This window comes from Folsomia candida, unplaced genomic scaffold (assembly GCF_002217175.1).
Source record: "Folsomia candida strain VU population unplaced genomic scaffold, ASM221717v1 Fcan01_Sc023, whole genome shotgun sequence".
In the NCBI taxonomy this organism is placed as follows: Eukaryota; Metazoa; Arthropoda; class Collembola; order Entomobryomorpha; family Isotomidae; genus Folsomia; species Folsomia candida.
Window position 1 is genome coordinate 2,414,122 of NW_019091215.1, and position 27,735 is coordinate 2,441,856.

Genomic DNA, 27,735 nt, shown 5'->3' on the forward strand with positions numbered 1-27,735 from the left:
AGAAGATAATTCAATCATCCAAACACTTGCGGGAGGAAATTAAACTTGTCAGAATTTGACAGAATCCAAAAAATTCCCCTTTGCAGGCAAAAATTCACATTTTCTAAGATTTTCAAAAGTTCCCCGCGTACGATGTCTTTGAAACTTGCTCACAAATTAGATAATGCATACGAGAAGATAATTCAATCATCAAACCACTTGCGGTCGGAAAATTAAACTTGTCATAATTTGACAGAATCCAAAAAATTCCCCTTTGCAGGCAAGAATTCCACATTTTCCCAGATTGAAAAGTTCCCCGCGTACGATTTCTTTGAAACTTGCAGGGATCTTAGACTATGCATACTAGAAGATAATTCAATCATCAAAACACTTGCGGTCGGAAAATTAAACTTGTCATAATTTGACAGAATCCAAAAAATTCACTATGTTAGGCAGAAATTCACGTTTTCCCGATTTGAAAAAGCTCCCCGCGTACGATTTCTTTGAAACTTGCAGGGAAATTAGATTATGCATATTAGAAGATAATTCAATCATCCAAACACTTGCGGGAGGAAAATTAAACTTGTCAGAATTTGACAGAATCCAAAAAATTCCCCTTTGCAGGCAAAAATTCACATTTTCTAAGATTTCAAAAGTTCCCCGCGTACGATGTCTTTGAAACTTGCTCACAAATTAGATAATGCATACGAGAAGATAATTCAATCATCAAACCACTTGCGGTCGGAAAATTAAACTTGTCATAATTTGACAGAATCCAAAAAATTCCCCTTTGCAGGCAAGAATTCACATTTTCCCAGACTTGAAAAGTTCCCCGCGTACGATTTCTTTGAAACTTGCAGGGATCTTAGACTATGCATACTAGAAGATAATTCAATCATCAAAACACTTGCGGTCGGAAAATTAAACTTGTCATAATTTGACAGAATCCAAAAAATTCACTATGTTAGGCAAAATTCACATTTTCCCCGATTTGAAAAGCTCCCCGCGTACGATTTCTTTGAAACTTGCAGGGAAATTAGATTATGCATATTAGAAGATAATTCAATCATCCAAACACTTGCGGGAGGAAAATTAAACTTGTCAGAATTTGACAGAATCCAAAAAATTCCCCTTTGCAGGCAAAAATTCACATTTTCTAAGATTTCAAAAGTTCCCCGCGTACGATGTCTTTGAAACTTGCTCACAAATTAGATAATGCATACGAGAAGATAATTCAATCATCAAACCACTTGCGGTCGGAAAATTAAACTTGTCATAATTTGACAGAATCCAAAAAATTCCCCTTTGCAGGCAAGAATTCACATTTTCCCAGACTTGAAAAGTTCCCCGCGTACGATTTCTTTGAAACTTGCAGGGATCTTAGACTATGCATACTAGAAGATAATTCAATCATCAAAACACTTGCGGTCGGAAAATTAAACTTGTCATAATTTGACAGAATCCAAAAAATTCACTATGTTAGGCAGAAATTCACGTTTTCCCAGATTTCAAAAGTTCCCCGCGTACGATTTCTTTGAAACTTGCAGGGATCATAGATTATGCATACTAGAAGATAATTCAATCATCAAACCACTTGCGGCCGGAAAATTAAACTTGTCATAATTTGACAGAATCCAAAAAATTCACTATGTTAGGCAAAAATTCACATTTTCCCCGATTTGAAAAGCTCCCCGCGTACGATTTCTTTGAAACTTGCAGGGAAATTAGATTATGCATATTAGAAGATAATTCAATCATCCAAACACTTGCGGGAGGAAAATTAAACTTGTCAGAATTTGACAGAATCCAAAAAATTCCCCTTTGCAGGCAAAAATTCACATTTTCTAAGATTTCAAAAGTTCCCCGCGTACGATGTCTTTGAAACTTGCTCACAAATTAGATAATGCATACGAGAAGATAATTCAATCATCAAACCACTTGCGGTCGGAAAATTAAACTTGTCATAATTTGACAGAATCCAAAAAATTCCCCTTTGCAGGCAAGAATTCACATTTTCCCAGACTTGAAAAGTTCCCCGCGTACGATTTCTTTGAAACTTGCAGGGATCTTAGACTATGCATACTAGAAGATAATTCAATCATCAAAACACTTGCGGTCGGAAAATTAAACTTGTCATAATTTGACAGAATCCAAAAAATTCACTATGTTAGGCAAAATTCACATTTTCCCCGATTTGAAAAGCTCCCCGCGTACGATTTCTTTGAAACTTGCAGGGAAATTAGATTATGCATATTAGAAGATAATTCAATCATCCAAACACTTGCGGGAGGAAAATTAAACTTGTCAGAATTTGACAGAATCCAAAAAATTCCCCTTTGCAGGCAAAAATTCACATTTTCTAAGATTTCAAAAGTTCCCCGCGTACGATGTCTTTGAAACTTGCTCACAAATTAGATAATGCATACGAGAAGATAATTCAATCATCAAACCACTTGCGGTCGGAAAATTAAACTTGTCATAATTTGACAGAATCCAAAAAATTCCCCTTTGCAGGCAAGAATTCACATTTTCCCAGACTTGAAAAGTTCCCCGCGTACGATTTCTTTGAAACTTGCAGGGATCTTAGACTATGCATACTAGAAGATAATTCAATCATCAAAACACTTGCGGTCGGAAAATTAAACTTGTCATAATTTGACAGAATCCAAAAAATTCACTATGTTAGGCAGAAATTCACGTTTTCCCAGATTTCAAAAGTTCCCCGCGTACGATTTCTTTGAAACTTGCAGGGATCATAGATTATGCATACTAGAAGATAATTCAATCATCAAACCACTTGCGGCCGGAAAATTAAACTTGTCATAATTTGACAGAATCCAAAAAATTCACTATGTTAGGCAAAAATTCACATTTTCCCCGATTTGAAAAGCTCCCCGCGTACGATTTCTTTGAAACTTGCAGGGAAATTAGATTATGCATATTAGAAGATAATTCAATCATCCAAACACTTGCGGGAGGAAAATTAAACTTGTCAGAATTTGACAGAATCCAAAAAATTCCCCTTTGCAGGCAAAAATTCACATTTTCTAAGATTTCAAAAGTTCCCCGCGTACGATGTCTTTGAAACTTGCTCACAAATTAGATAATGCATACGAGAAGATAATTCAATCATCAAACCACTTGCGGTCGGAAAATTAAACTTGTCATAATTTGACAGAATCCAAAAAATTCCCTTTGCAGGCAAGAATTCACATTTTCCCAGACTTGAAAAGTTCCCCGCGTACGATTTCTTTGAAACTTGCAGGGATCTTAGACTATGCATACTAGAAGATAATTCAATCATCAAAACACTTGCGGTCGGAAAATTAAACTTGTCATAATTTGACAGAATCCAAAAAATTCACTATGTTAGGCAAAATTCACATTTTCCCCGATTTGAAAAGCTCCCCGCGTACGATTTCTTTGAAACTTGCAGGGAAATTAGATTATGCATATTAGAAGATAATTCAATCATCCAAACACTTGCGGGAGGAAAATTAAACTTGTCAGAATTTGACAGAATCCAAAAAATTCCCCTTTGCAGGCAAAAATTCACATTTTCTAAGATTTCAAAAGTTCCCCGCGTACGATGTCTTTGAAACTTGCTCACAAATTAGATAATGCATACGAGAAGATAATTCAATCATCAAACCACTTGCGGTCGGAAAATTAAACTTGTCATAATTTGACAGAATCCAAAAAATTCCCCTTTGCAGGCAAGAATTCACATTTTCCCAGACTTGAAAAGTTCCCCGCGTACGATTTCTTTGAAACTTGCAGGGATCTTAGACTATGCATACTAGAAGATAATTCAATCATCAAAACACTTGCGGTCGGAAAATTAAACTTGTCATAATTTGACAGAATCCAAAAAATTCACTATGTTAGGCAGAAATTCACGTTTTCCCAGATTTCAAAAGTTCCCCGCGTACGATTTCTTTGAAACTTGCAGGGATCATAGATTATGCATACTAGAAGATAATTCAATCATCAAACCACTTGCGGCCGGAAAATTAAACTTGTCATAATTTGACAGAATCCAAAAAATTCACTATGTTAGGCAAAAATTCACATTTTCCCCGATTTGAAAAGCTCCCCGCGTACGATTTCTTTGAAACTTGCAGGGAAATTAGATTATGCATATTAGAAGATAATTCAATCATCCAAACACTTGCGGGAGGAAAATTAAACTTGTCAGAATTTGACAGAATCCAAAAAATTCCCCTTTGCAGGCAAAAATTCACATTTTCTAAGATTTCAAAAGTTCCCCGCGTACGATGTCTTTGAAACTTGCTCACAAATTAGATAATGCATACGAGAAGATAATTCAATCATCAAACCACTTGCGGTCGGAAAATTAAACTTGTCATAATTTGACAGAATCCAAAAAATTCCCCTTTGCAGGCAAGAATTCACATTTTCCCAGACTTGAAAAGTTCCCCGCGTACGATTTCTTTGAAACTTGCAGGGATCTTAGACTATGCATACTAGAAGATAATTCAATCATCAAAACACTTGCGGTCGGAAAATTAAACTTGTCATAATTTGACAGAATCCAAAAAATTCACTATGTTAGGCAGAAATTCACGTTTTCCCAGATTTCAAAAGTTCCCCGCGTACGATTTCTTTGAAACTTGCAGGGATCATAGATTATGCATACTAGAAGATAATTCAATCATCAAACCACTTGCGGCCGGAAAATTAAACTTGTCATAATTTGACAGAATCCAAAAAATTCACTATGTTAGGCAAAAATTCACATTTTCCCCGATTTGAAAAGCTCCCCGCGTACGATTTCTTTGAAACTTGCAGGGAAATTAGATTATGCATATTAGAAGATAATTCAATCATCCAAACACTTGCGGGAGGAAAATTAAACTTGTCAGAATTTGACAGAATCCAAAAAATTCCCCTTTGCAGGCAAGAATTCACATTTTCCCAGACTTGAAAAGTTCCCCGCGTACGATTTCTTTGAAACTTGCAGGGATCTTAGACTATGCATACTAGAAGATAATTCAATCATCAAAACACTTGCGGTCGGAAAATTAAACTTGTCATAATTTGACAGAATCCAAAAAATTCACTATGTTAGGCAGAAATTCACGTTTTCCCAGATTTCAAAAGTTCCCCGCGTACGATTTCTTTGAAACTTGCAGGGAAATTAGATATTGTATATTAGAAGATAATGCAATCATCAAAACACTTGCGGTCGGAAATTTAAACTTGTCATAATTTGACAGAGTCCAAAAAATTCACTATGTTAGGCAGAAATTCACATTTTCGCAGATTTCAAGAGTTCCCCACGTACGATTTCTTTGAAACTTTCAGGGAATTATTCTCCTATGTGTCTGAACATATTTCAGTAATTAAATCATCTGCGGTCGTTGACTGGAGCGTGCTAAAATTAATAATGTAAAAAAATGGGCTGGGCTGGGCTACGATGGGCTGGGCTAACTTCCAATAGATCCTGGAAACCATTTAACCATTCAGAGAAAAATCAAATTTTTAACATTGGTTGATATAGCGAAATTACGGAAATTTGTCTAAGAAAAATCCACTTTTTACCACTGAACATTCCAAAATATCAAAGAAAGTTTCCATATAAAAGTTTAAGGATCAATTTCTTAAGGTGGGTATTCCACGTACTCTATTTCCGTTAAAGATTTCATGAAAATTCCTTCCGTCTTTGGACATAGCATCATTGCCAGATACCTTTATCATGTCTCACCCACTCTGGCTCGATTTCTTGTCAGTCACAATTTTCACATTGTCTCTGATCCCCTCTGTCTATGCGAACCAATGGCGTCGCGTTTTTGCCAATGCCGACATCACCTCTGTTTACTCGACAAACTGCTCCAATCCATCGGATTTCTCCGATTTTCATGCCGTAGCCGCCGTAAATTCATACACACCGCTCCGCCACATTGCCCTCTGTCATACGCGAGCTGGTGTCTTCTTCCCAAAAAGTGGGACCCAGTCACTGGAAGACTTTAAATATCGCGCCACAGAGAAATCGCCTCGAGCAAAAGTCGTTTTCATCCCGGTACACCAAACCATGGGATATTACGACGGCTTGGGTTGGTTAAAGTGCGAATTTTTCATCTATTTTTCCGACCGCTTGCTGCGACCTGAATTCATCTTTGCTCACTCGATACTCCCCAGAGACGCGGGATGTTTCAAATCTGCCGCGAGAAGATATGTCGGAACCGCTAAGTTATTTATCTTTCAGGAAATTAGTCCTAAGGTCCTCTCACCGCCATGTTTGACCTGTTATCCCATAAGTTTTACACAGTTAGACGACGTTTCCCTCCCCAACCTCCGTAAACTCTGGGACGCCCGAAATACCAATATGCACAAATCCTTCGCCTTCGTGTCAAGCTCAGTCGACGTAGCGTGTGGCCTTCTCCATACAGGATTCGTCAACGTCGACGTCTGCCACGCCGCCGTAATTGCGGAAAAGTATAACTTCACCTTACTCAAATACAGTGGAAATCAGAACGCGTTCCATCACCCGTGGACGTTTGGTTTCGCGATATCTCGTTTCTTCGGAGAAACCGCGAAGGAAAATTCACTCTATCAAGTTACCCAGGTATCCATTAATTTCGTCACGATTGCCAACCCTCCCTCGGCCGCGAGTGGGATTGCGACCTTTGTCATACCGCTAGACTGGGAAACGTGGACTTGCCTGCTAACAATGATCCCCACAGTGGCCGGATTCTTCGCCCTGGTAGAGCTGTCGGGAATTAGTTGGACTTCATGGATAGCCGTCATGACAGACAAGATGATCACGGTGGCATCCATTCTTCTCGGTCAGGTGGGCAGTAGCGCGGGAAGGGCGTATCGTAGCGGGAAAATTGCCTTCGTCCTGGTCATCTTGTGGCTCTTTGGAAATAACATTCTCACCGTGAACTTCTACCAGGGCTCGATATATTCCTGCATGGCGGTCCTCTTCCCGCCACAGACGCCGGGCGGGATTCAGGATCTCGTCCAGTGGGACGTTAACGTTGTGGCTATGGACGTCGTTGATATTGGACCTGACGACACATCCCAAACAACTTTACTGGATTCAATCATCCCTGAATTAGTCTCTAATGGGGGTCTAAATCCAAAATTTACTCGAGATTTGTTCAAATTTGGAGCTAAACTATTCCCAATTTACAAGGAATCTGTGAGGAACCTTGTTAGTGCAATTACACAAGAAAATTCGGCCAGAACTTTTCCAACGATAGCTATTTTCCTACAGGAAACAATGCTGGAGAATTACGTCAAGTTTATTAAACTTACCGGGAATCGGCACGTAGTTCAAAACAAGGGGGACACTCCCTTCAAAATTCTACTTTTCAAACACGGCAGCAAAACTTTGCTAAGTCCCTACTTTCTAAAGGAATTAAGGCGTCTGGAAGAGTCAGGTTTTCCCCAAATTTGGGAAAAACTTAACAAAATTTCATTACTTTTGCAAACAAAGGGTGCAATTCTCCCCCAAAAATATTTTAAGGCGGTGCAACGTTCCTTTGGCAATTTGAAAGAGCCGGTCACTTTCCATGAGTCGACGCCTGTCTCGATGGAACTGATCTTGCCTTCGTTCCCGCTATGTGGCGCGGTCGTGGCGATAGCGATAATTGGATTTATGGTAGAAAAGAGGAAAGCAATTATGCATTTGGGGATACTTCTGGTCGTGATGATCCGCCAAGGACTGCTCCGGTTAGGGAGAAAGTGTCAGGTCTTTTTCCTTAATCTGAGATATCGGAGACACCTTAGGTTTCGAAAAGTCACAATTGTAGCGTCTTCACAAATAGGTTAAAAAATTAAGAAGAACATTAATGCCTATTGTGTAATGTTACTATTTCTGTGTGCTGATTATGCGGAGGAGGTGGTGGGTACACTTTGACTGACTTAAGAATAAATGGCTTTTAGGCAGGATTCAATTATAAGAAGAAACCTGTAATTTATTAAAGTTCTACGGGGATCTTACTTGCTAAATGAGAGTTAGTCTCTCTTTATGTATATAGCTACTTAAGGCCACAACCTTGTACTATTTATATTACATACATATAATCATTATACTATAGTGTCTACATTTCCTTGACACACTTCCTAGACATATCAAGGTTACATTCAATACCATTTATTATAATTATTATTCTACTATGTAAGTGAGAGTGAGTCTTCATCATTATGGTGCTGATGATGACGATGATAGGCGGAGCTTCTATACTAACAACACTCTCTAGACAGAGACGTATATATAAAGATGTGTTATCCTATAGATATAGTTTAACATAACTATCGTAAACTATTTATGTACAGGTTCTCAACAGTAAACAAAATCGACCGTTTTGTAATCTTGAGGCTCATGTTGAAACGAAAAGAACTGCCATTATCACCAAGAAGACGTGACAAATGTCGAGATAATTACGAATCCTGGATTAATTTGTAAGTAGTGATGCAAGGAATTTGCAATTATAAAGATATCACTTTCTTGGCCCTTTCGGTGTCCTGTTAAACAATCCGTTAATCCGGTTCCGCTTTTTAGAAAATATTAAGCTGTTATTTAAACAAGCTGTCACTTGGCTAATAGAATGAATTATTAAAACCCTAGACTCCCTAAGGTCACAATTATTATAAGTTTCTACCCCAATAATGTCTGTAATAATATATACTGGCATGCAGTGTTCCGGGTGTGAATTACCGGGCGGTAATTACCGGCGGTAATTAACGGTAATTACCGTTAATTACCACCAGACCCTACTGTGAATAACTGTGAAATACTGTGAAAATCAAATTGGGGCATTGTGCGACACATTGCGTCATGTTATTTGTCTCAAGTTTTCCCGTTTTTCTTAGGTGAGGCAAAGCCGGAAAGCTGGGCCCCGCATCAAAAAGCAAATGCAAATATGCTCAAGTGGGGCCCAGCGAAGCTAAGAATGCATTCGTACTGGAGGCTGAAAAGGTCTCACAAGGTTTCAGCCAAAACGGTGCGTCAAATCAAAAAATGTAAAGAGGCAAAATAATTAGAGAATTCCATTTCTCAGATCCATCTTTTTCCAAAATTTGAAAATTTGAATTTTTTCCGCCATAAATTGAATTTTGAAACTTTCAAACGGCTGATGTCTGATAAAAATTTAATATTTTAAATTAGCATAATTTCTGAAATTATGCATCATCATAGGCTCTATTTTTCATGTATTACATGTTTAGGTCTAAAAAATTTATTGAATTGGTGATACACAAATTTACAATGTCAATTTGTTTACTATGAGTATGTGTGTTGAATAAGTACAGCGAAATAAATTTACCATTCAATACAGCTGTTAGCGTAGTGCAGGGGCAGGTGGCAGGTCTCTAGGGCAAGGGGTCGTGAGTTCCAGTCTCGCCAGGGGTGAAAAATTTTTGCAACTTTTTTTTAACTTCTGCATCATTGTATTTGCACATATTAATTTGATATTAATTTGCATCAAAACAAATTAGTTGCCACACCCCTCTGAATGGTGGGCGTGGTCAATAAAATAGTGTCAGCCTTTCTAAAAATATTTTTTTGCATATTTTTTTTGTATTTTGGCCTAAAACATAATTGTTTTTGACGACAGGCATCGTATGATTACTTAATCCCTCTATTTGATTTTGGATTTGAAATTTCATAAATTCATGTATCCTTTGGAGTTCATAATATATGGTTTTGATGAAGTAGATGCTGCAGTGCAAAATTTTTAGCTTTAAGCTTTACAATTAGGCACTTCTTCTTCATACTGAATTTTTGAAGCCCTACGCGTCAATACAATTCGTTGTTTAAGTAGTCTATCATGGGTTTTATTTTTAAAAAGCCAAATCCATCAGTGCGGTATCTCCTTTTGTAATACGCATATTTTAAATCGTCTCAAACTTGGTCGTCTCAAAATTTACCAGACCAAAAATCGAGTCAAATTTTAGTATTTTTCTTAGGTGAGGCAAAGCCGGAAAGCTGGGCCCCGCATCAAAAAGCAAATGCGAATATGCTCAAGTGGGGCCCAGCGAAGCTAAGAATGCATTCGTACTGGGGGCTGGAAAGGTCTCACAAGGTTTCAGCCAAAACGATGCGACGTATCGAAAAATGATAAGAGGCAAAATAATTAGATAATTCCGATCCTCGGTGTCTTTTGAAGTCAAATTTGGAAATTTCCCAATTTTGTTAGAAGAAATTGATGTTTTAACGGTTATAACTTACTGATTTTCAAAGAAACTTAACAAGCAGCAAAAGAAGCATAGACCTTACAGGAGTGCTCGTAGCCTAGTGGTATGGGCGAGCGCTTGTATTAACAGTTGCCGTGAATTCGATGCTCTCCGGCACCACAAAATTTTTGCCCGTTTTTGCTAATTTTTCCGTAATTCTTTTTACGCGCATACTTATTGGCATACATTCATTAAGGGGCCGCACCCCCAAAACTGGGTGTGGTTACTTGCGGGATTTATCTACTGCATTTTCTAAATATTTTTTCGTATTTTTGGGGCAGAAATCTGTTTATAAAATATCAAATATTTAGCTCATGTTTAGCCAGTAAACATATTTACAATTAATACGTATTGCGTAGCAGTAGTTAATGACCACACCCACTGGGGGGAGTTCAATGTATTGTAAATTAGGCCATTGTAGTGATCTCCATAGTCCGATAGTTTCTACTTCATTTTAAATATACTTATAACGTCAGTCTAACTCGCTATCCAGGGGGTTGCCCATGTTGACCACACCCCCTCCGGGGTAATGTGAGATTCTATTAACAGATAGTGCCAAATATTGGTAAGTTAAATTTAGGGTACTTTGTGGTTATGCCACAGTCAACCACACCCCCAAGTGGAGAAAAACGAGACTTAGCTGGAAAACAACTTCAAAATATCAAATAATAAATTTTGGGGGATTATCCGCATCCCCTCCAGTGTGCAATCAGATGATCTTAATAAACATCGCATAATATTATGATTACAAATTTGACGAGTCTGGGAGTTAACAGTGACAATAAGTACACCGAGAATTATACTATTACATCACTAAACACGTGGTTAAGGCGAGTCAATCTTGGTTTAGCTGAGGAGTAAGCCATACTTACATTTTTTCTTTAATTATTCCAATTTACAGGGAGTCTACATTTATTGTGATCCTTCAATGGCCAAATCTAGGCCCTTTGGGGACCTAGACCGTTGGCGATTTTATATTTACTAAAACTGGTATACCCAAGGGGGAGGGGTCCTTGAGCTTCCCTCAAGTGCGCAATTTATCATTGTAAGGATTAAAATAAAGTCAAAAGGGAGGAGCTAAATTTAAAATATCTAACACGGGGATTTTGGGAGAAACACCCCCGATCAATCCCTTTAGTATGCCAGTAATCTATGCGACTCCAATATTTTTCGGTGATGCCAGATGTGTTTTACAAAACTCGTTGATCTTCTATCATTATATTTGTTAATTTTTACGCGGTGTGACTAAAGAAAATGAATTATCGCATTCATAATTCATATACTGAAACGTATTTTACTTGAGGTTATAGAAATAAGGAAATCATTTTAAAGCTAGAAAATAAATATTTTTACAAAAAAACACTCTTAGGTGCGGCAGTGAATATCGCGAATAAAAAAAAAACAAGTAATTTTATCGGTATATTTTATTAAGTAACGCATTACAGGATTGACTTGTCGCATTCGCCATAACTATAACGCGATATTATTATTATATTGCCTCGCCGTGGGCCTATAAGTGTAAATATTTCCATCAGACAAGAGAAGTAAGTTAATTACAAATCAATTTTTACGATTCAATAATATTTCCGGCATAAAACACACTTAGCCATCTATACTAATAAATAGATGTAACTTTGTGATGTTTTAATTGATTTAAATTCTGCATTTATAATTCTTGGTTTTGAGTTCGGCGAAACTACTACGGCGATCTCGCACAAAAATAATTGATAACGATAAATTAATTTCTTGCACGTCTTACAATTTATGATATAATCTCATTCTATGAGAATATATACAATGGCTACAAGTTTGAGTCGGAAATTAGCCTTTAATGTGCTACCGCCACTCGTCGGGCTATCTCTATTTATGATTAGTTTGGCCACCCCACAAAAACATTCAGTTACAATACTTGCCTTTCGAATGTCTACATCAATCTAGTTAGGACTTTCTAGTTAGGAATTTGATTATTCGCTTTCACTTAAACTATATCATAACTGTATCTGTCTATAACAAGTTTAAGTTATTGTGGCGTTGTGTGGTAAGGTTACAGTTGAATCAATACGATACAGCTCAGAAAAATAACGGGTTCCAGATTTATATATAGGCCCACGGCGAGGCAATATAATAATAATATCGCGTTATAGTTATGGCGAATGCGACAAGTCAATCCTGTAATGCGTTACTTAATAAAATATACTTATAAAATTGCTTGTTTTCTTTTTTTATTCGCGATATTCACTGCCGCACCTAAGGGTGTTTTTTTGTAAAAATATTTATCTGAATGTTTCTATTTAGCATTTAGTTAAACTTGACTAACCATTAATTACAACATTTTTAAGTGATTCATATTTGTCTGATTAAATTAAATTTAATAAATTCAAATTAAATTAAATTTTTAATTAATTAATTTTAAATTAATAACTTTACTCAAATAACTGCTAAATACTTGCTATCCACACAATTGCGAACGGTCCAGCCTCCTCACACTTAAGGGATAACGTCAGTGTCATCTGCGAAACGAACGATAAGACTCCCGTGCCCAGACATAACGCCCAACTCCAAGAATCTCCAGGCAACTCAAATACGCCCAAGATAAGAACAGCGGCCCCATTTTCCACCAGCTGAACCAGACCGGCCAGAAGGACGACAATTGTCCCGTTTAATGTTCTCAATCTTCTTAAAAATATGACCGCCACTGAGGCGAAAAGGACCCGACCTACCGCATAACTTGTCTCGATCTAGAAATACAACAAATATATTACTCACCCTCATACCAACTTGATTACTTGAGCTACTCAAGTTGAGTACCAAAGTATTCACGTCATACTCATCCTGCCCCGTGAGTATGGGCGGTTTCGCAATAAACGCGATGCCCGCTAGCGTAACCACCGCAGCGAGTGCGGGCACAACGCCACATTTTTCGCCCAGTGTGACATGCGCACAGAGTGCCACGGTGACCATCTGCATCGAACCGATGACCGATACGTCCCCCACCGGGATGTATTTTACTGCGTGGAAGTAACAAATTATTGCCGAAAATCCCATAGTGGACCGCCCCTAAAAATTGTAAAAAATATGTCACACCTAATCCCATTTTTTTGAATTCGCTTACAAATAGTAAAAGTAACATGATAAGGCTTGGCTTATCCGTAGGTGGCCAAATCTGCCCAAAAAGCGACGCCCCTTGCACCATATATCCTCTCAAAACTAGTGGCAGCGCGAACAGAAACATCCCACCGAATCTAAATAGACTCAAATTCAGCACGTGAGTCTCCTTAAGGTGTTTCGCGATTATTCCCGTACACGTGAATAGTACAGCGGAACAGATCGCTAGAAGAATTCCAGTGTAGCGATTTCTTGACCAAGATTTCTTGTGGGCCGTTTCAGAGACAAAGTCGGAAACTTCGGTGTCCCTTTTCACAGATTTTATGGGTGGCTGCGACATGTCGGAAATTCCTAGTGTTACTGCGCAAATATTTTGGCTCAGGATGGAAACCTTGGTCAATCTGTAAATTCTTTTACCCCTCCATTTACATTGCCACGTGTCTGATTTATGAATAGGACTTACTTGGGCCATCATATCAATGGTACAGTGTTGTTAAGTATTTAATCCAATTTAAATTAATTAAAACCAGTTTGTAAATCAGTCGCCAAAGTTGTGGCCGCTAAATATGTGTAGGCTTTGGTGGAATATACTGTCATCATTTTTTTTCGTGCAAAGTTGCCAGAAATTGACCAATTTTTATATATGATGTCTCTATATGAGTACAATTTACTCATCTCCGCTTAGCACATCTCTGACCCACTCTGCTCATCAAATTTTCGTAAATTGAGACTGAAACCATTAAATTCTACTCTCTGCCAAAACACGTTCCAGTTTCAGCTGAGATTTATCACAAATGCAAAATCTAAGAATTTCTTAGATTTTAGATTTCTTAGTAAGAAATCTAAAATTTATTTTATCCTGGCAACAATGCATACTCAGATTGCCAGACTTAGAACTGCTCCTTTAATATTTCAATCAAATACATGACAAAAGAAGTAATTTCCTTTCAAAAAAATTAATTCCAAACATATTTTATTACAATTTAAATATTTTAAATTTTCATAAATGTCAACCTTCTCCTAATTATTTTCCTAATGATTTACTGTAAGTAAATTTATTAATTTTATGAAATTCATCAATTAAAATCCCAGCAATTTCTCACCATTTCCCTCCCGTATTTAGCATCCCTGAACGAACGACCTTATCTCCATTCCAGACAAATCGAAGTCGTGCAGTATATCTGTTCCCGTAAAGCAGACCGAGTTTCCCGTAAAATCCTCATACCCCCTCCAGCTGGACTGTCCCGTGACGACCATAAATTTCGGAACAAATCCAAAATTGTTCGCCTCCGCGCCAGTAAAAGTTTGTTCCACCCCGCCCCAGATGGTGCCAGGATTCCCGTGGTAGATTGAAACGGACGGCGTCATCACTTCAGACGGTCCCGCATGCCGCAATGACATGTTGGAGGAAGGGCTAAATTGACACAGTGTTTTTCTCCATCGCTAGATGGTGGCGAATTGCCACCCACTGGCGTAATTTTTCCCATAGAACCCGTCCCAACTAGGAAACTGATTAAAGTTATATATCGTCGTACTAATTTTAAAATGAGCGAAGTGCATAACTTGCATAATTTTAAAATGAGCTAAGTGCACAACTTGCTTAATTTTAAAATGATCTAAGTGCACGTATATTCAATGTTAAATGGCTGCACTTAGCTCATTTCAAAATTAAGCAACTTGGGCACTTAGCTAATTTTAAAATTAAGCAACTTGTGCACTTAGCTCATTTCAAAATTAGTACGACGATATGTATTTCGATTAATAAAATTATAGATATTGTTTAGAAAAACATGACAACAATTTAAATATTACCGTTAATTAACTAATAATTCTTAATTATAAACTCTCCTTACTATCCTCTGGAGTTGAACGATTGCACACTCGCCAAGGTAGACTGGTGTGCCGTGAGATCTGGCTCTTTCGTTTGGAACGTCAACACAGGACCCCAACAGCCAAGTTCCGAGTAGAACGTAATCTCCTGCACGAAGCCAGAGCTACGGAAAGGCAGAGCGCAAAGGATACGAATTTTAGCAACATTTCGATAAAAATAGGGTTCTCTATTAAATCCTTGTCCTTGAGGCTTCTCTATGAAATTGTACCGATGAGTCTCGAAAATACCGACCACGTTTTATGCGGTACCAATTGCGCAGTTCATCTATAGGTTCATCGATAGGATTAACTATTTCCATGTTTGTCTATTTTATCCAAAAATTTATGCCATCGTTACTAGGATTTGAAACTAATCATAGGAAAAGGATTTAGATCAGGGCGAACAAATAAATAGATTCTTGGAATTTCCTAATCTTCTCAAATTTACACAGCCAAAATAAATACGCACTGCATGAATGATATACTGAAAATTAGTACAAAATACACCCAGTTCATTAAATGACCCACAAAAAATCCAGTCTCGTCACAATGCCGTTGCCACTATTTTGCTTTACTCATATTTCTTGACTAGTTTTTTCTAGGGTGACCTTATTTGTATTGGTGGCCATTGGTGGGATGTATTTAATTCTATCCTATTTTTTATTTATACAAACAAATCTACTAAATTTTTTATTTTACTAATTATAAAATATAATAATACGCAATCTTTGTTCAGGATTACCGCACACACCATCATGTCTGAGGTAGTCGTATAGACTTAATTGTCCAAAATTTAAGTCTAACGGAACCTCAATTATTGCTAAATATGTATTTACCTAATGCCCTCGAAAGTTAAGACGGACGGTGAAAAAAATTACCAAAAACTGGACCTCAGTTATGGCGTCAATAGTCTCGGGACCTTCCATTGTGACTCGATTCTCATACAAATATCGGCACAATATTGCCTTCGTGACAATTTACTTTTGCCACCCATCTACTAATATTTCGCCAAGTTAGTTCTGCGCATTAATTTATTCCATATTTTTAATCGTCACTTGAAACAAATATTTACGTACTCAATTTATTTACCTGCCTAATTTGTACCACATAAAATCCAATTTTCAAGCCCAACATTGGTTTTAGTTGATGAACTGAACGGGAAGAATTCCAGTCTGACAGTTTGGTTTCAAATTTTCATAAGAATAACATAAATTTTTAAACATGCAGATTTTGAGATTAGCCCTAGTTTTAGCAAGTTTGGTTGCCGCGCAGCCTTTCAGCGAGGAGGGGAAGCGATTGATAAAAGTGAGCGAAGATCTAGACGCAGTTTGGATGAGCGAGGCCCAGATTTTGGGGCTGATTGAGAAAAGGACGCATTTTATGGATGTGACTGACCACAATTTCCTTGCACGTGCAAAAGCGCGGGAAGAAGGTATTTTATACGTATAATTGGAATAAAATTATGCTGATGAACACTTGAAATACGGTACAAGGATTAGACAATTAGATAATCAGACATGTATTTCGTGGTAAAATGATGATGGGTAAAATGAGAACAATTGCACAAAAATATTATTACAGAGTACCAACTAGGTACATAAAGTTGGGGAAATTTAGCATTTTCTTTACAAGTTATGTTTTTTACAGAAATTCCAACCGCTCTCCGATTCCAGACCGTAGTAGATGAAGCCATAGCAAGAATTAACATCTCCCGCATGGAAAGCTTCGTCGATATCTTTGACGATTTTTCAAATCGGTACTACACCAGTGAGAGTGGGGTTGCCGCGGCGGATCGGCTCTTTACCCAGGTGGTGGAATCTATCGCATCAAGTGGGTATCAGGGGTCAGCATCGCTCAGTAAATACATCCACTCGTGGGCGCAGAACAGCGTCATCGCCTGGGGCCCCTCCCAGAGCCTCGGCTTAAATATTGACTTAAGCTAATCGGGAGTTGAGCGGAGTTTAAGTTGTTTTTTTGGTGCGTCCCAGAGCCTCGATTGGATTATTTTCGGATTCGCTTAACTTGCGATTAAGTTTAAACCAGTCTCAACTTATGAGGAGACTAAATCCTGCCATTGTGCAGCGCTAGTGCCACTTTCTTCTCAATGAGAGAGTCTCCTCCACCCACTAATTAATAAAGAATTCTCCACCAACACCGATATTAATTAAATAATAATGTCCACACCCTTCCTGAGGTGACAATAATACCCGAATTGTAAGTAATAATAATAAATTCTGTCGCCCTTTCTTCAAAATTAATAATTACTTTCATTTTGTACAGGAAAAGTCAGCCGATTCTATCATCACTCACACCGGTCACACTACCTAGTATGGTAAATTTCCCATTAATTTAAACTAAATGGTCTTCACTCATTAATGGTAGTGACTCATTTAGGTCCAGTCTCGTCTTCACATCTCACCATGACCGGCACAAATTAAATATTTCTAATCCTCCTCAATCATTTCTGTCCCCGCTTGATGCCCATTAAAATAATTTGTTCGTTATTGTCTCCGTACGTCCACCCACTCTTCTTCATGGTATAATAGCAATATAGCTCCCTTCCTCAATACCTACAGAAAAAGTAAAGTGTGTTCTAATCTTTACCTCGGATATAATGACCTTCCTCCTCTCATCATATCGTAAGTGAATATAATTTTTGCATCCAAATGGTCGTCACTCATTAAATATGGTGTTGCCTCATTTATTTTAGGATGAAGTCTCGTCTTCATATCTCACCATGACCTACGAATGAATATTTCTACTCCACCTTCCACCATAACTTGGCAATAAAAATGTGACAACTAAATTTCGAAGAATATGAGAAAAGGAGGTGTAGTGAAGGATGATGGGAGAGGTTAATCGTGTGTGTTTTGATTGCTATGTTAAGTTATAAAAAATTAATTCAATAAAGAGTTACAACCATATATATGAGTTACAACCTTTCATTATTTATTTAAAAAACTATAAATTCACAAGTATGCATTAACTTCAATAAATATATTCGTTATTCAATGAAAATTATAGTATATATTTTACAATTAAAATTTATATGTAGTTGTATGTATGTAGTTTATGTATGTAGTTATTATGTATGTATGTATGTAGTTATGTATGTTATATGTAGTTATCTTGTTCATATCCACTGTTGAAATTGAACTTGGGTATATTTTTGACGAAAGTATTTGATAGCAAATTCAGCTAGTTGTACTCAATTAATCGTAACAGTCCACTCATACATTTTGACCCGTAATTTATAATAAACACCTTCCGTGACTGATTTACTTATTTGTCCCTCAATCTTGTCAATATCCAATCAAGTATCTTGAACACCGTACAATGTCCTCTAATTTCACTGATACTGTATCTTGCAAATATGTACACTCTCTTATATAACCAATTTCTTATAAATAGTATAGATATACATAATTTCACCCCGAGCTAATGCTACGCAATATTGGAAAAATTTGCTCCACATGAAATCCCATGTCGTAATAAATTCCCTGATTTTTGTGCGATGGCCGGACTACCCATTAACGTGATAGTCCCACCAGCCGTGGCATATTAGAAGTGGCAGCATGCATAGATATTTTTGTAAGCCAACAGCACACAATTGTCGACAGATATTGCTCATTATTTCCGCCTCGTCATATTTATTCAGAGTGAGCAGTAAGTATAATTAAATATTTCAAGTTGAAATATTTATGGATAGGCAAACTGTAACTGTGCCAATTAGAGGATTTTGATTCTGATAGACTTGTCCATATCGTAAATGGTACACCAAACTTACGACAGTACCAACCAATTATTTTACTTAGAAATCAAACAGGTCATACTAAGTATTTACTGATTAGCACATAAATACATAAACTCTAAAACAAACAACCAAATAAACAAATTCCAGGAATTTTATAATCTACTCAAATTTGCACAAGTAAAATAACCAAGGGCCATCCCATCGTAGGGTGAATGATGCACGGTGCATCAGTTAAAAAAACAACTCAATTTTGTGTGACCCTGATCAGTTTGGAGTAAGAATGGCTTGTAGATATTGTAATAATTTGCAAATACTTTCCATCCTTACGTATGCATTTCCCCCCATTATCAGGATGCAAAAATCTCAAGTAAACTACGACATGAGGAGGTTACACTGAGCAAGAAACTTTCGGAATGATCACGCGCTCGCATTTTTTTGCCCGAAAATGTTTATGAGGACCGTTCACAAATTATGTAACAGGATCTGAGGTCGTACATCTTAAAATTCCCATCTCGTAACGGTCACCAAGAGGCTGGGAATTTTTTTGCGTCGCGTATTTTGTGAACTCTCCCAACTTCTAAAAATAAATTGTATTGCATCCCACTCCCCAGTGTATGGAGAGAAATCTGAGATGAATATTTATTTTCGTCGTCTAGAAATGGACGAGTTTTTTTTCGTAATTTATCTAAGTACCGGTAGAAATTACCGGTAAAAATTACCGGTAAAAAATATTTTCTGAGAAAATGTTGATCGAAATCTTATTAGCGTGCCTCGTGCAGTATATAGTTTCCTTTGTGGCATTAATAATAGTAGGGATTGGTTTTGTGAACTTGTGCTATTTATTGGTTTCCATCCAGAGGGTTAGTGACTTTTTAAAATTTGAGAAATTTGTAATACTTTTTTTATTTTGTGGAAATTGCCTACAGTTGGATTACAATCGTGACGAAGAGTTAGGAAAACTTCCTCCTGGGAGGGATTCGTTTAAAAAACTCTTGAATTTTGGTGTCACGCTGGGAGTGATTTTGCTAAACGGGTATATTTTGTGTGAAATAATTTTCTCGAGAGAAATGGCCGAGACAGATTTTATGACCACAATTTGGCTCGGACTGGTCGACCTGGCCGTGTCTTTGGGGGCATGCGCAATTCAATTGTGATCAGTGGGGGGTGTACGAAAGCAGTCAACTTAATGATGTGACTTAATTGTGAACTTTTACGGCAAAAATACCCTCGTAGTGAAAAAAGTTGGGATTTTTCCTCCTGCAAATGAGCATTGCCCACGGAACGGTATGGGGTCAACGACCTCCGAGAAATTTGTGAGTCCCGCTCATTTTTAAATCTCCTGATCAAATTATGTTGGTGCCCTCCTTGCTTCCGCGGCCCGTGCAACCGGGGAGGTGGACGAGTGCCAAAAATAGCTAAAAACCGACCAGATGCACCAGTCACAGATTTCACATTGACAGGCTTTTCCGAGCAGTTGTGTTAAAACCGGGAGAGAAATCGGGACCGATTTTGTCAGAGTAAATAAGATATTTTGATTTTCAAAACTTTTTAAGTTTCTGAGGAAACATGTTCTGGAACGTGCTGACCTACGCGTACAACACGTTGCTCGTCATCTTCATAGCGACACATCTCCTCGTAGGTGCACACGTAAGGATGTGGAAGTGAAATTTCTTTTTGCAAAATTTTATACAAATTTTTTTTTCAGATTTCGTTCCTGGTCGGACTCTACTTGGGGATTTATTTGACGCAGAACTATGCCGTGAGTTAGAATTATTTTTAAAAAATTTACAAGGTTATTTGGGATTATTTTGACCAAATTTTGGATGCGTTTTTATTAAATTTTGTGTGGTAAAAAGTTGCTCTGAGAAATTTTTAACATTTTATAACTCTTCTTGTACGTTTAGGTTCCTCGAATTACGGAGCCGTCCGCACTTTATGAAAAAATTGTCCGGTTTTTGGAGCAACATCGCCTACGGGGTCTTCGTCCATCGGGAATTATAGAGCTGATTAAGGACGACGAAACTATTGTGGAAGGCACGCTGCACGTCAATACGAGAAACGGGGGGGGAAGGATCATCGCATTTTCATGCAGAGTGAAGTTAGGACCTGGGGGGATTTTTGATACCAAAAGTATTAATGGTTTCTCACTTTTAAAATCGAAGGGGAGAATAAATATGTATCAGCGCAAATTTTGAAATTAGCTATGGAATTATTCAAGTACGATTTTAATTAAGCAGATTTCATATCAATAAATAATTTTCAAATATTTGCAAATATTTATTTTCCGTAATTTTGTATGGAATTTACAAAGCTGAATAAAATACATATTTATGCATAGAACGGACATAAAGTACTGGTGATAAGTTTTAAGTGTGGCTAAAAATAACATTAGTGGGTATTTTCTGAATCCAACAATTTCGCGTATGACGAATTGAGAAGAAAACTAATAGAAAATGGAAACCTAAACTAAAGTTTGAGGTCAGCAATAAACATAACCCATTGCCCAACCTGTTGGATACTTGGACCAAATTTATAAATAATTTTGTGCCCTCCAACCGATCGTCCTTTTCCCAACTCAGGCATTCTCTGGGTCAATTTTGTCAAAAGGGTCTGCACAAGTAAGGCATTTGCGTATCCATTTCCTCAATAAAGTGGGTCGGGTAATCTTTTTTGTGAAGTCGGAAACAGTACGATTTAAACCATAGGCAGAACAATGCATCGGCTTCATAGCTGAATTAAAAATAAAATCTCAACAGGATACACTTTATACCAAGCCCAAGTTAACCTCGCTTGGAAATAAACCATTTTCTGCACTTACTCACGGTTTTTAGTTACTTTAAAACTATCATTTTCAAAATAATTTCTACTAGATCTTCACAATTTCAAACGAATCTACCTCCTCGTCCCATCTTCAATCTACTAATGAAATCCAATCCAGACAAGAAGTGGGAATGCCCCCAGTGCTTCAAAAACTTCAAATATAGATACCATCTCCGTCGCCATTCCGTCACGCATGAGGTCGCTGACCCCGTCAAGTGTGAGGTAGGTTGCTAATCCCCCAGTTTAATCAAGTCTAAAATTTATCCACCATTTTTCAGATTTGCGGCAAAACCCTGAAACATCTCATTGCGCTACGACCCCATTTTTTGAACTCACACCGGAACAAACCTAAATTACCTTGTCCAATTTGTCACCAAAGCTTTGCCAGTGCCACTACTCTACGCCGGCACACAAGAACTGTTCACTCTACGACGGAGCGGGAACGATTCCCCTGCTCATTCCCATCCTGTGAGATAAAATTCTCGAGGAAAGGTGGCGCTGAGGAACATTTCAGGGTGTTCCATTCCGAAAATCCGACCCGGTATTCGTGCACCTTATGCAGGAAAGGGTTCAAGTCTAGACACGATCTAAGCTGTCACATTGCCACTCACACGACCGAGAAGACGCACAAATGCTCCACCTGCGGAAAGAGTTTTATCGTGAGGAAGGCCTTGAGGAGACACGAGGTCTGTAATTTAAATTAGACAAAGTTATCAATATTTCATTTAGATCACAATTTAACGGATCTTCGGCCAAATTCAAAACAGAAATTTTGCCGCTGTCTCGTATAACCCCGCCCCAACTGACATATCCACGCTCGCATGTTCGTCCATCTTCCAAAAAAATTCGAAGATGGGCGATCATGCGAGCGTGGATATGTCGGTTGGGGCGGGGTGATACGAGACAGCGGCAAAATTTCTGTTTTGAATTTGGCCCAAGATCCGTGCACTTGATATTAATTTAACAACGCTACTTCTTCTAGTTCACTCACATAGAGAAATCTCACCGACAAGTTTGGAGATGCCATATCTGTCCTAAAACGTTTTTGACCAGTCACGGGTTAAAACGTCACCTCCAGGGGAGCCATGAAAACCAGGACAAGATTAGTTACCCTTGCACATTTTGCGAGAAAAGGTTCAAATGGTGGGCCGGGTTGAACAATCACCTCGTAGTGGCGCACCCAGCGAGGGATGCTCCTCTCCAACACTGTCACAAATGCGAGTACAAGACCTACTCCAAATATTATTTAGCCAGACACATGAAACGCCACGGTGTCAAGGGACATCAATGCTATTTTTGTCGAAAGAGATTCCACACTTTTCCAGAGTTAGTTGGACATTGTGGAAGAATTCATAATCTTGAGAGGTAGAAATTTATAAGTTTGTACGCAATTAAATCTCACTATCCACCGCAAATAATGTCTAAAATAGAGAAGCCACCATCCATACTTATGATTTGCAAGCATACCTGTTCACATTCATTCGAATAGTACGAAATAAATAATGAATGAGTGAAAAATTCATTAAATAAATGAATAATGAATGAATAATTTCTCATTTCAGAATGAGTGATTGGATTTTTTATTCATTAATTTTTTGCCCTATGCTTAATACATGGGGTGAATACAGAATGAGTGAATAATTCATCAGTATGAAGGAATTTTGGATGAATAATTTAAATTGAATGTTGAAATGAATGAATTTTGAATGAATAAAATTTTTTTGACCAGGTATGTTTGCAACACTAAAAATAACCGGTCTATGATGCTCTATACGATAGAGTCTATCGGCCTGGTTTGAGCGAAAACTAATTATCTAAGTTTGCCATCAAACAAAGAGGTAATGTTCCACGAACATACAAATTGATTCCTGATAAATAAATATTATCAAATCTTATCAAATTTACACAAGCAAACTACGCACTCTACCATCCTATGGTCCGTACATTAAAATTAAAGCCAATTTTTGTTCACACTGTAAATTTTGAAATTCAAAAACTCCGTCATTTCTGGACCGACTTTAAAATTTAAAAATATCTTTCAAAAGTATTGATCCATTTTGTATAATAAATCCGGAATTTTGAAAATCTGCTCAGAAATCGTGGAGTTTTTGAATTTCAAAATTTAGTGTTAACAAAAATTGGCTTTAATTTTAATGTACCGACCATAGGATCGATGACGAATTAAAAATCAGTGTAAATGCACCCAATTCATTAGCTAACTCAGAAAAAACCTCGTCACAATCTCGCCATTATTTTCCTCTTCCACCCAACTACATTTCGCGTCTGTATTTATTCATTTAAATTTTTTGCAACACAAAATTTAACAATAATTAAGATTTTAAATAAAATAACGATATAAATATATAATTACCCCTCTTCATTCAAATCACCTAAATTTAACTGATGCACAACTCACCGCCAAAAGTAAACCAAAAATTGTCTCACTCAACCCCAACCTATTCCCGCTACTGGGTCTACCCGTCGTAGATCTTATCCTCTCCCTGCATTCAAATCTTACCGCTCCAACCTGCATTCTCGTCCTTGGATTTACCGTAAAACCATACTCACTCCCTCCCAACGTATCATTTAGACAAGTCCCTTCCGTCTCATTTCTTACTTTCAAAATTTCCCAGACATTTTGCCCCGTGAAGAAATACGACTGCGCCTCTATCGGCTCCTTATACTCTCTCCCCCTTTCATCCACCAAGAAACGTTCCCCCTTAAATTCTGGCTCGCTGAAAAAAGTGAGCTCTGTCTTGACCTGATTTACGTCCCCGAATCGCGTGAACAGAAATCGTGTATAATTTTCCCGCTCTGGAATCAGCTGGTAACAATTTTCGTCTAATTTTCCACTTCGAACCTCCCGCAGGTAGCAGGTCAAGTAATTTTCTCTGCAGAGTTCAATGGTCCATCTAAACTTAAAAAAATCTATTTTAGATTCTCAATTAACTTAATTTTTAATTTATTTTTAAACTTACAATCCTTCCACGCGATAACTAACTCCTGGCAAGTAATCAGTGATAAGGTACGTCACCTCAGTGGTCATATTAGAGATCGGATTTCCCCCACAGTTTGTTGAATTATACAAGGAGGCAAATTGTTCTTGTTGGGCTATCACATTATTAAGGCGTAGAAAAAAGGTTACCAATATTTTGGCCAGAAAGAAGACACGATAAATTGTAATGGGATGATTCATGACGAAATTGTGCAGGAGGGAGTTTATCTAAAATTGTGACTGAATTGACCAACGTTGAAATGATGACTGCACAATTTATGGGAAATATACCAATTTAATGAACAACAGGATGTGACCCAACAGCTGGGATTGTGCCCATTTGCCGATAAGATTTGCCAGTGTATAATTAAGTGATAAGATAGTGAAGCAGTGTATTTGTCTTCTGGTGGCAAATATTGCAGTACAGACCGTAATAATATTTTAAACTATAGGTTTCCCCATTTAGTTCGGACTAATTGGTATGTTTAACTTTTAACTTTATCAAAGACTTCCCAGAAGCCGCTTAAATTTCTTCAATTCATTATAACTTTCTAAATTTTCTAGACTAAATAAAATCCTGTAATTTAAAAAACGCCTTTATAAAGTTGCAACGATATAGTACTGGCATTGTGCACACCAGTACTACATCGTTGGTAATACTCCACCATATAGATAAGTTGTCGTTGTGATGTGAATATGAAGGAGTAGTAATCATTATGATTACTATACTGGCTTCACAGTAAAGTATGAATGTACAGGGTTGGATGGAATCTCAATGAGTCATCCATACATTTAGAAGTGATCACATAGGTGATTACATACAAACCCTGTATATTTACTTTAAAAGTGATCACATACTCTTTACTGGTTACATAGGACCTTAGAGAGGTTACATAGGGAAATATATATGGAGAGGATATCATAAGAAGAGGGAGAAGAAATTCAAGAGAGTAGTTTTGGGATTCGAAGAGTGAACATCAGGTTCTCTTGAATCCGCGAAATTAATTTAGAAAATTTATAGAATAGCTCTCCCAATAATTTAAGTTTATAAATCAGTAGCTATTTCGTAGAATAAGTAATTTCTAAGCATAGTGATTTAATATGCTTCTGTAAATATAATTTCGGCTTTAAATAATAATCAATATTTCAATTTTGTTTAAAATAGTGTCTTCGATTCTTCTTTATTTGCACAAAAGGTTAAATAAAGGGGCGTATTCACTGGATATGCGACCCAGGGCATGACACATACCATAAGAGTAGAAGTGGGTGTGTTACAAAGTACGATATTTACGTCTACTACGACGCTAATTTCTAAAAGAATGAACATAAATAGATTTAAAATAAGTACCCCTACAATTTCTTTTTTCAAAACACATTGCTGTCACTTAATGTATCGTTAAGAAAATTACCATTTCTTAGACTATATTCCTAGAAATTTTGAACTGTAAAAAATAGGATTTGATAATTATAAGCCCGCTGAAGCCAGCACCAAATTCACCCATTTTGTACCATTAAGTCGGATTCTACCCCGATAAGTACTTATCCTTTCTACAATTTCTTTTCAAAACGGGTGAGCCTGATACTTGCATGATCATCTCTTGCAAATACATAAACTAAACTAAAGTGACGCAAAAATGACATGTACTTATGCCAATATTACTGCTAGCTTATCTATTTTTGATAAGCCTGTGGACGAAGGCTTAATTTATTATCATGATATGATAAGGCACACTCCGAGAACATTCAGTCGCGTTTTTTAAAGATCACAGAAAAGTCACGCTTACATTTACCAAATTCTCCAACCTAGTGTTATCAATTGATAACCTAAATATCTCTATGCCAAGTAGTACATCCATAAATTTTATATAATTCTTATCAAGCCTCGTTTTTGCTATGTGGACAAAACTCAATTAGTGGTCAATTAGTTGCTGTTTATTTAAATCAATCACTTATTAAATCCAAAGTATTTCGACGATTAATTCGCCCTTGTAAATACGTAATCCATTAGGATGTCCAGCGTAAAATAAATTTAACAGAAACTTTTGAGACACCGTTTTTGCCGTGTTTATTAAATAATTGATAATGGGAGGAATTCAAGATCTAAAAAAATAATTGTCATAATAAATCACTTACTTACGTACCAATTACGAAAATCTGACCATCAATCCAGTTCATTTTAGGTTGTCGAAATTTATAAGGGGAAATTCATTCATATGGTATGGGCATTAAAATTAGAGACAATTTTTGTTTACGTTGTAAAATTTTAAATTCGAAAAATCAGCCATTCCTTAACCAATTTTTTTAAATTTTTAAGATTATATTCAAAATGGATCAGTAGCTATCGAATAAAATTTGAGTTTTCAAATCGATTAAGAAATGGCCGAGTTTTCGAATTTTGCAAGGTGTACAAAAATTGTCTCCAATTTTATTGCCCATACCATAGTAACAAATTGAATTTTTTGTTATTTAAAACTTGCTATATTATTTATACTTGCTACGAAAGAAACGGTTTTCCCTTTGCGTTTATTCGAATTATTTAAATCTATATTGTGTATTCTTTATCTAAAGTTGGCCTAAATTCCTTTGTTTTTTTGAACCATCGGGTTCGGTCAAGTACAGAGGGCTAGATAAAAATATTTTGTTTAATTGAGCAGCCTTTCTCATATGAAAAACCAAAAATTTAGTGATTTTTATACCTTAAATCATCCAATTAAGTTAAAGAGGGTGACACGACTAGCAAAAAATAAAATATAGCATGCAAAAAGGAACGTATCGCCATTGCACTGCATTAAGCACCACAAGGCATACAAGGTACAAGGTACTACAAGGCATACCACAAGCTTCATAGCTAAGTTTTGAGATTTTTTGAGTTTTTACATAACTATTGACGTCCGTATTAAACACTTACCTACCAGAATTATGATTCCATTGTTTCTATTTTTTATTGTTCACTTCTTTCCTCGCTAACCTCGACATTCTCCCCGTCATTCGCCACACATATTTATTG

At 37.1% G+C, this 27,735-nt stretch overlaps 4 protein-coding genes across 4 annotated transcripts; 2 read left to right on the forward strand and 2 right to left on the reverse strand.

Moving 5' to 3' along the window:
* Nucleotides 1–12,623: 12,623 nt before the first annotated feature.
* Nucleotides 12,624–13,630, reverse strand: LOC110858954. The gene is made up of 3 exons (XM_022107834.1): nt 13,298–13,630; nt 12,994–13,242; nt 12,624–12,923 (listed from the first exon to the last, which is right to left on the reverse strand). Exons 1-3 carry the CDS (start codon nt 13,628–13,630, stop codon nt 12,624–12,626), a joined length of 882 nt encoding a protein of 293 aa, XP_021963526.1.
* Nucleotides 13,631–16,380: 2,750 nt separating this feature from the next.
* LOC110858955 (leucine aminopeptidase 1-like) lies at nt 16,381–17,102 on the forward strand. Its single transcript, XM_022107835.1, has 2 exons — nt 16,381–16,591; nt 16,807–17,102. The coding sequence occupies exons 1-2, from the start codon at nt 16,381–16,383 to the stop codon at nt 17,100–17,102; spliced, it is 507 nt and encodes a 168-aa protein (XP_021963527.1).
* A 4,701-nt stretch (nt 17,103–21,803) lies between these two features.
* Nucleotides 21,804–23,268, forward strand: LOC118438561 (PR domain zinc finger protein 5-like). Its single transcript, XM_035859024.1, has 3 exons — nt 21,804–21,955; nt 22,012–22,419; nt 22,716–23,268. The coding sequence occupies exons 1-3, from the start codon at nt 21,836–21,838 to the stop codon at nt 23,100–23,102; spliced, it is 915 nt and encodes a 304-aa protein (XP_035714917.1). The 5' UTR covers nt 21,804–21,835; the 3' UTR covers nt 23,103–23,268.
* Nucleotides 23,269–23,982: 714 nt separating this feature from the next.
* Nucleotides 23,983–25,128, reverse strand: LOC110858978. Its single transcript, XM_022107864.2, has 2 exons — nt 24,712–25,128; nt 23,983–24,645 (listed from the first exon to the last, which is right to left on the reverse strand). Exons 1-2 carry the CDS (start codon nt 24,927–24,929, stop codon nt 24,120–24,122), a joined length of 744 nt encoding a protein of 247 aa, XP_021963556.1. The 5' UTR covers nt 24,930–25,128; the 3' UTR covers nt 23,983–24,119.
* Nucleotides 25,129–27,735: the final 2,607 nt, after the last annotated feature.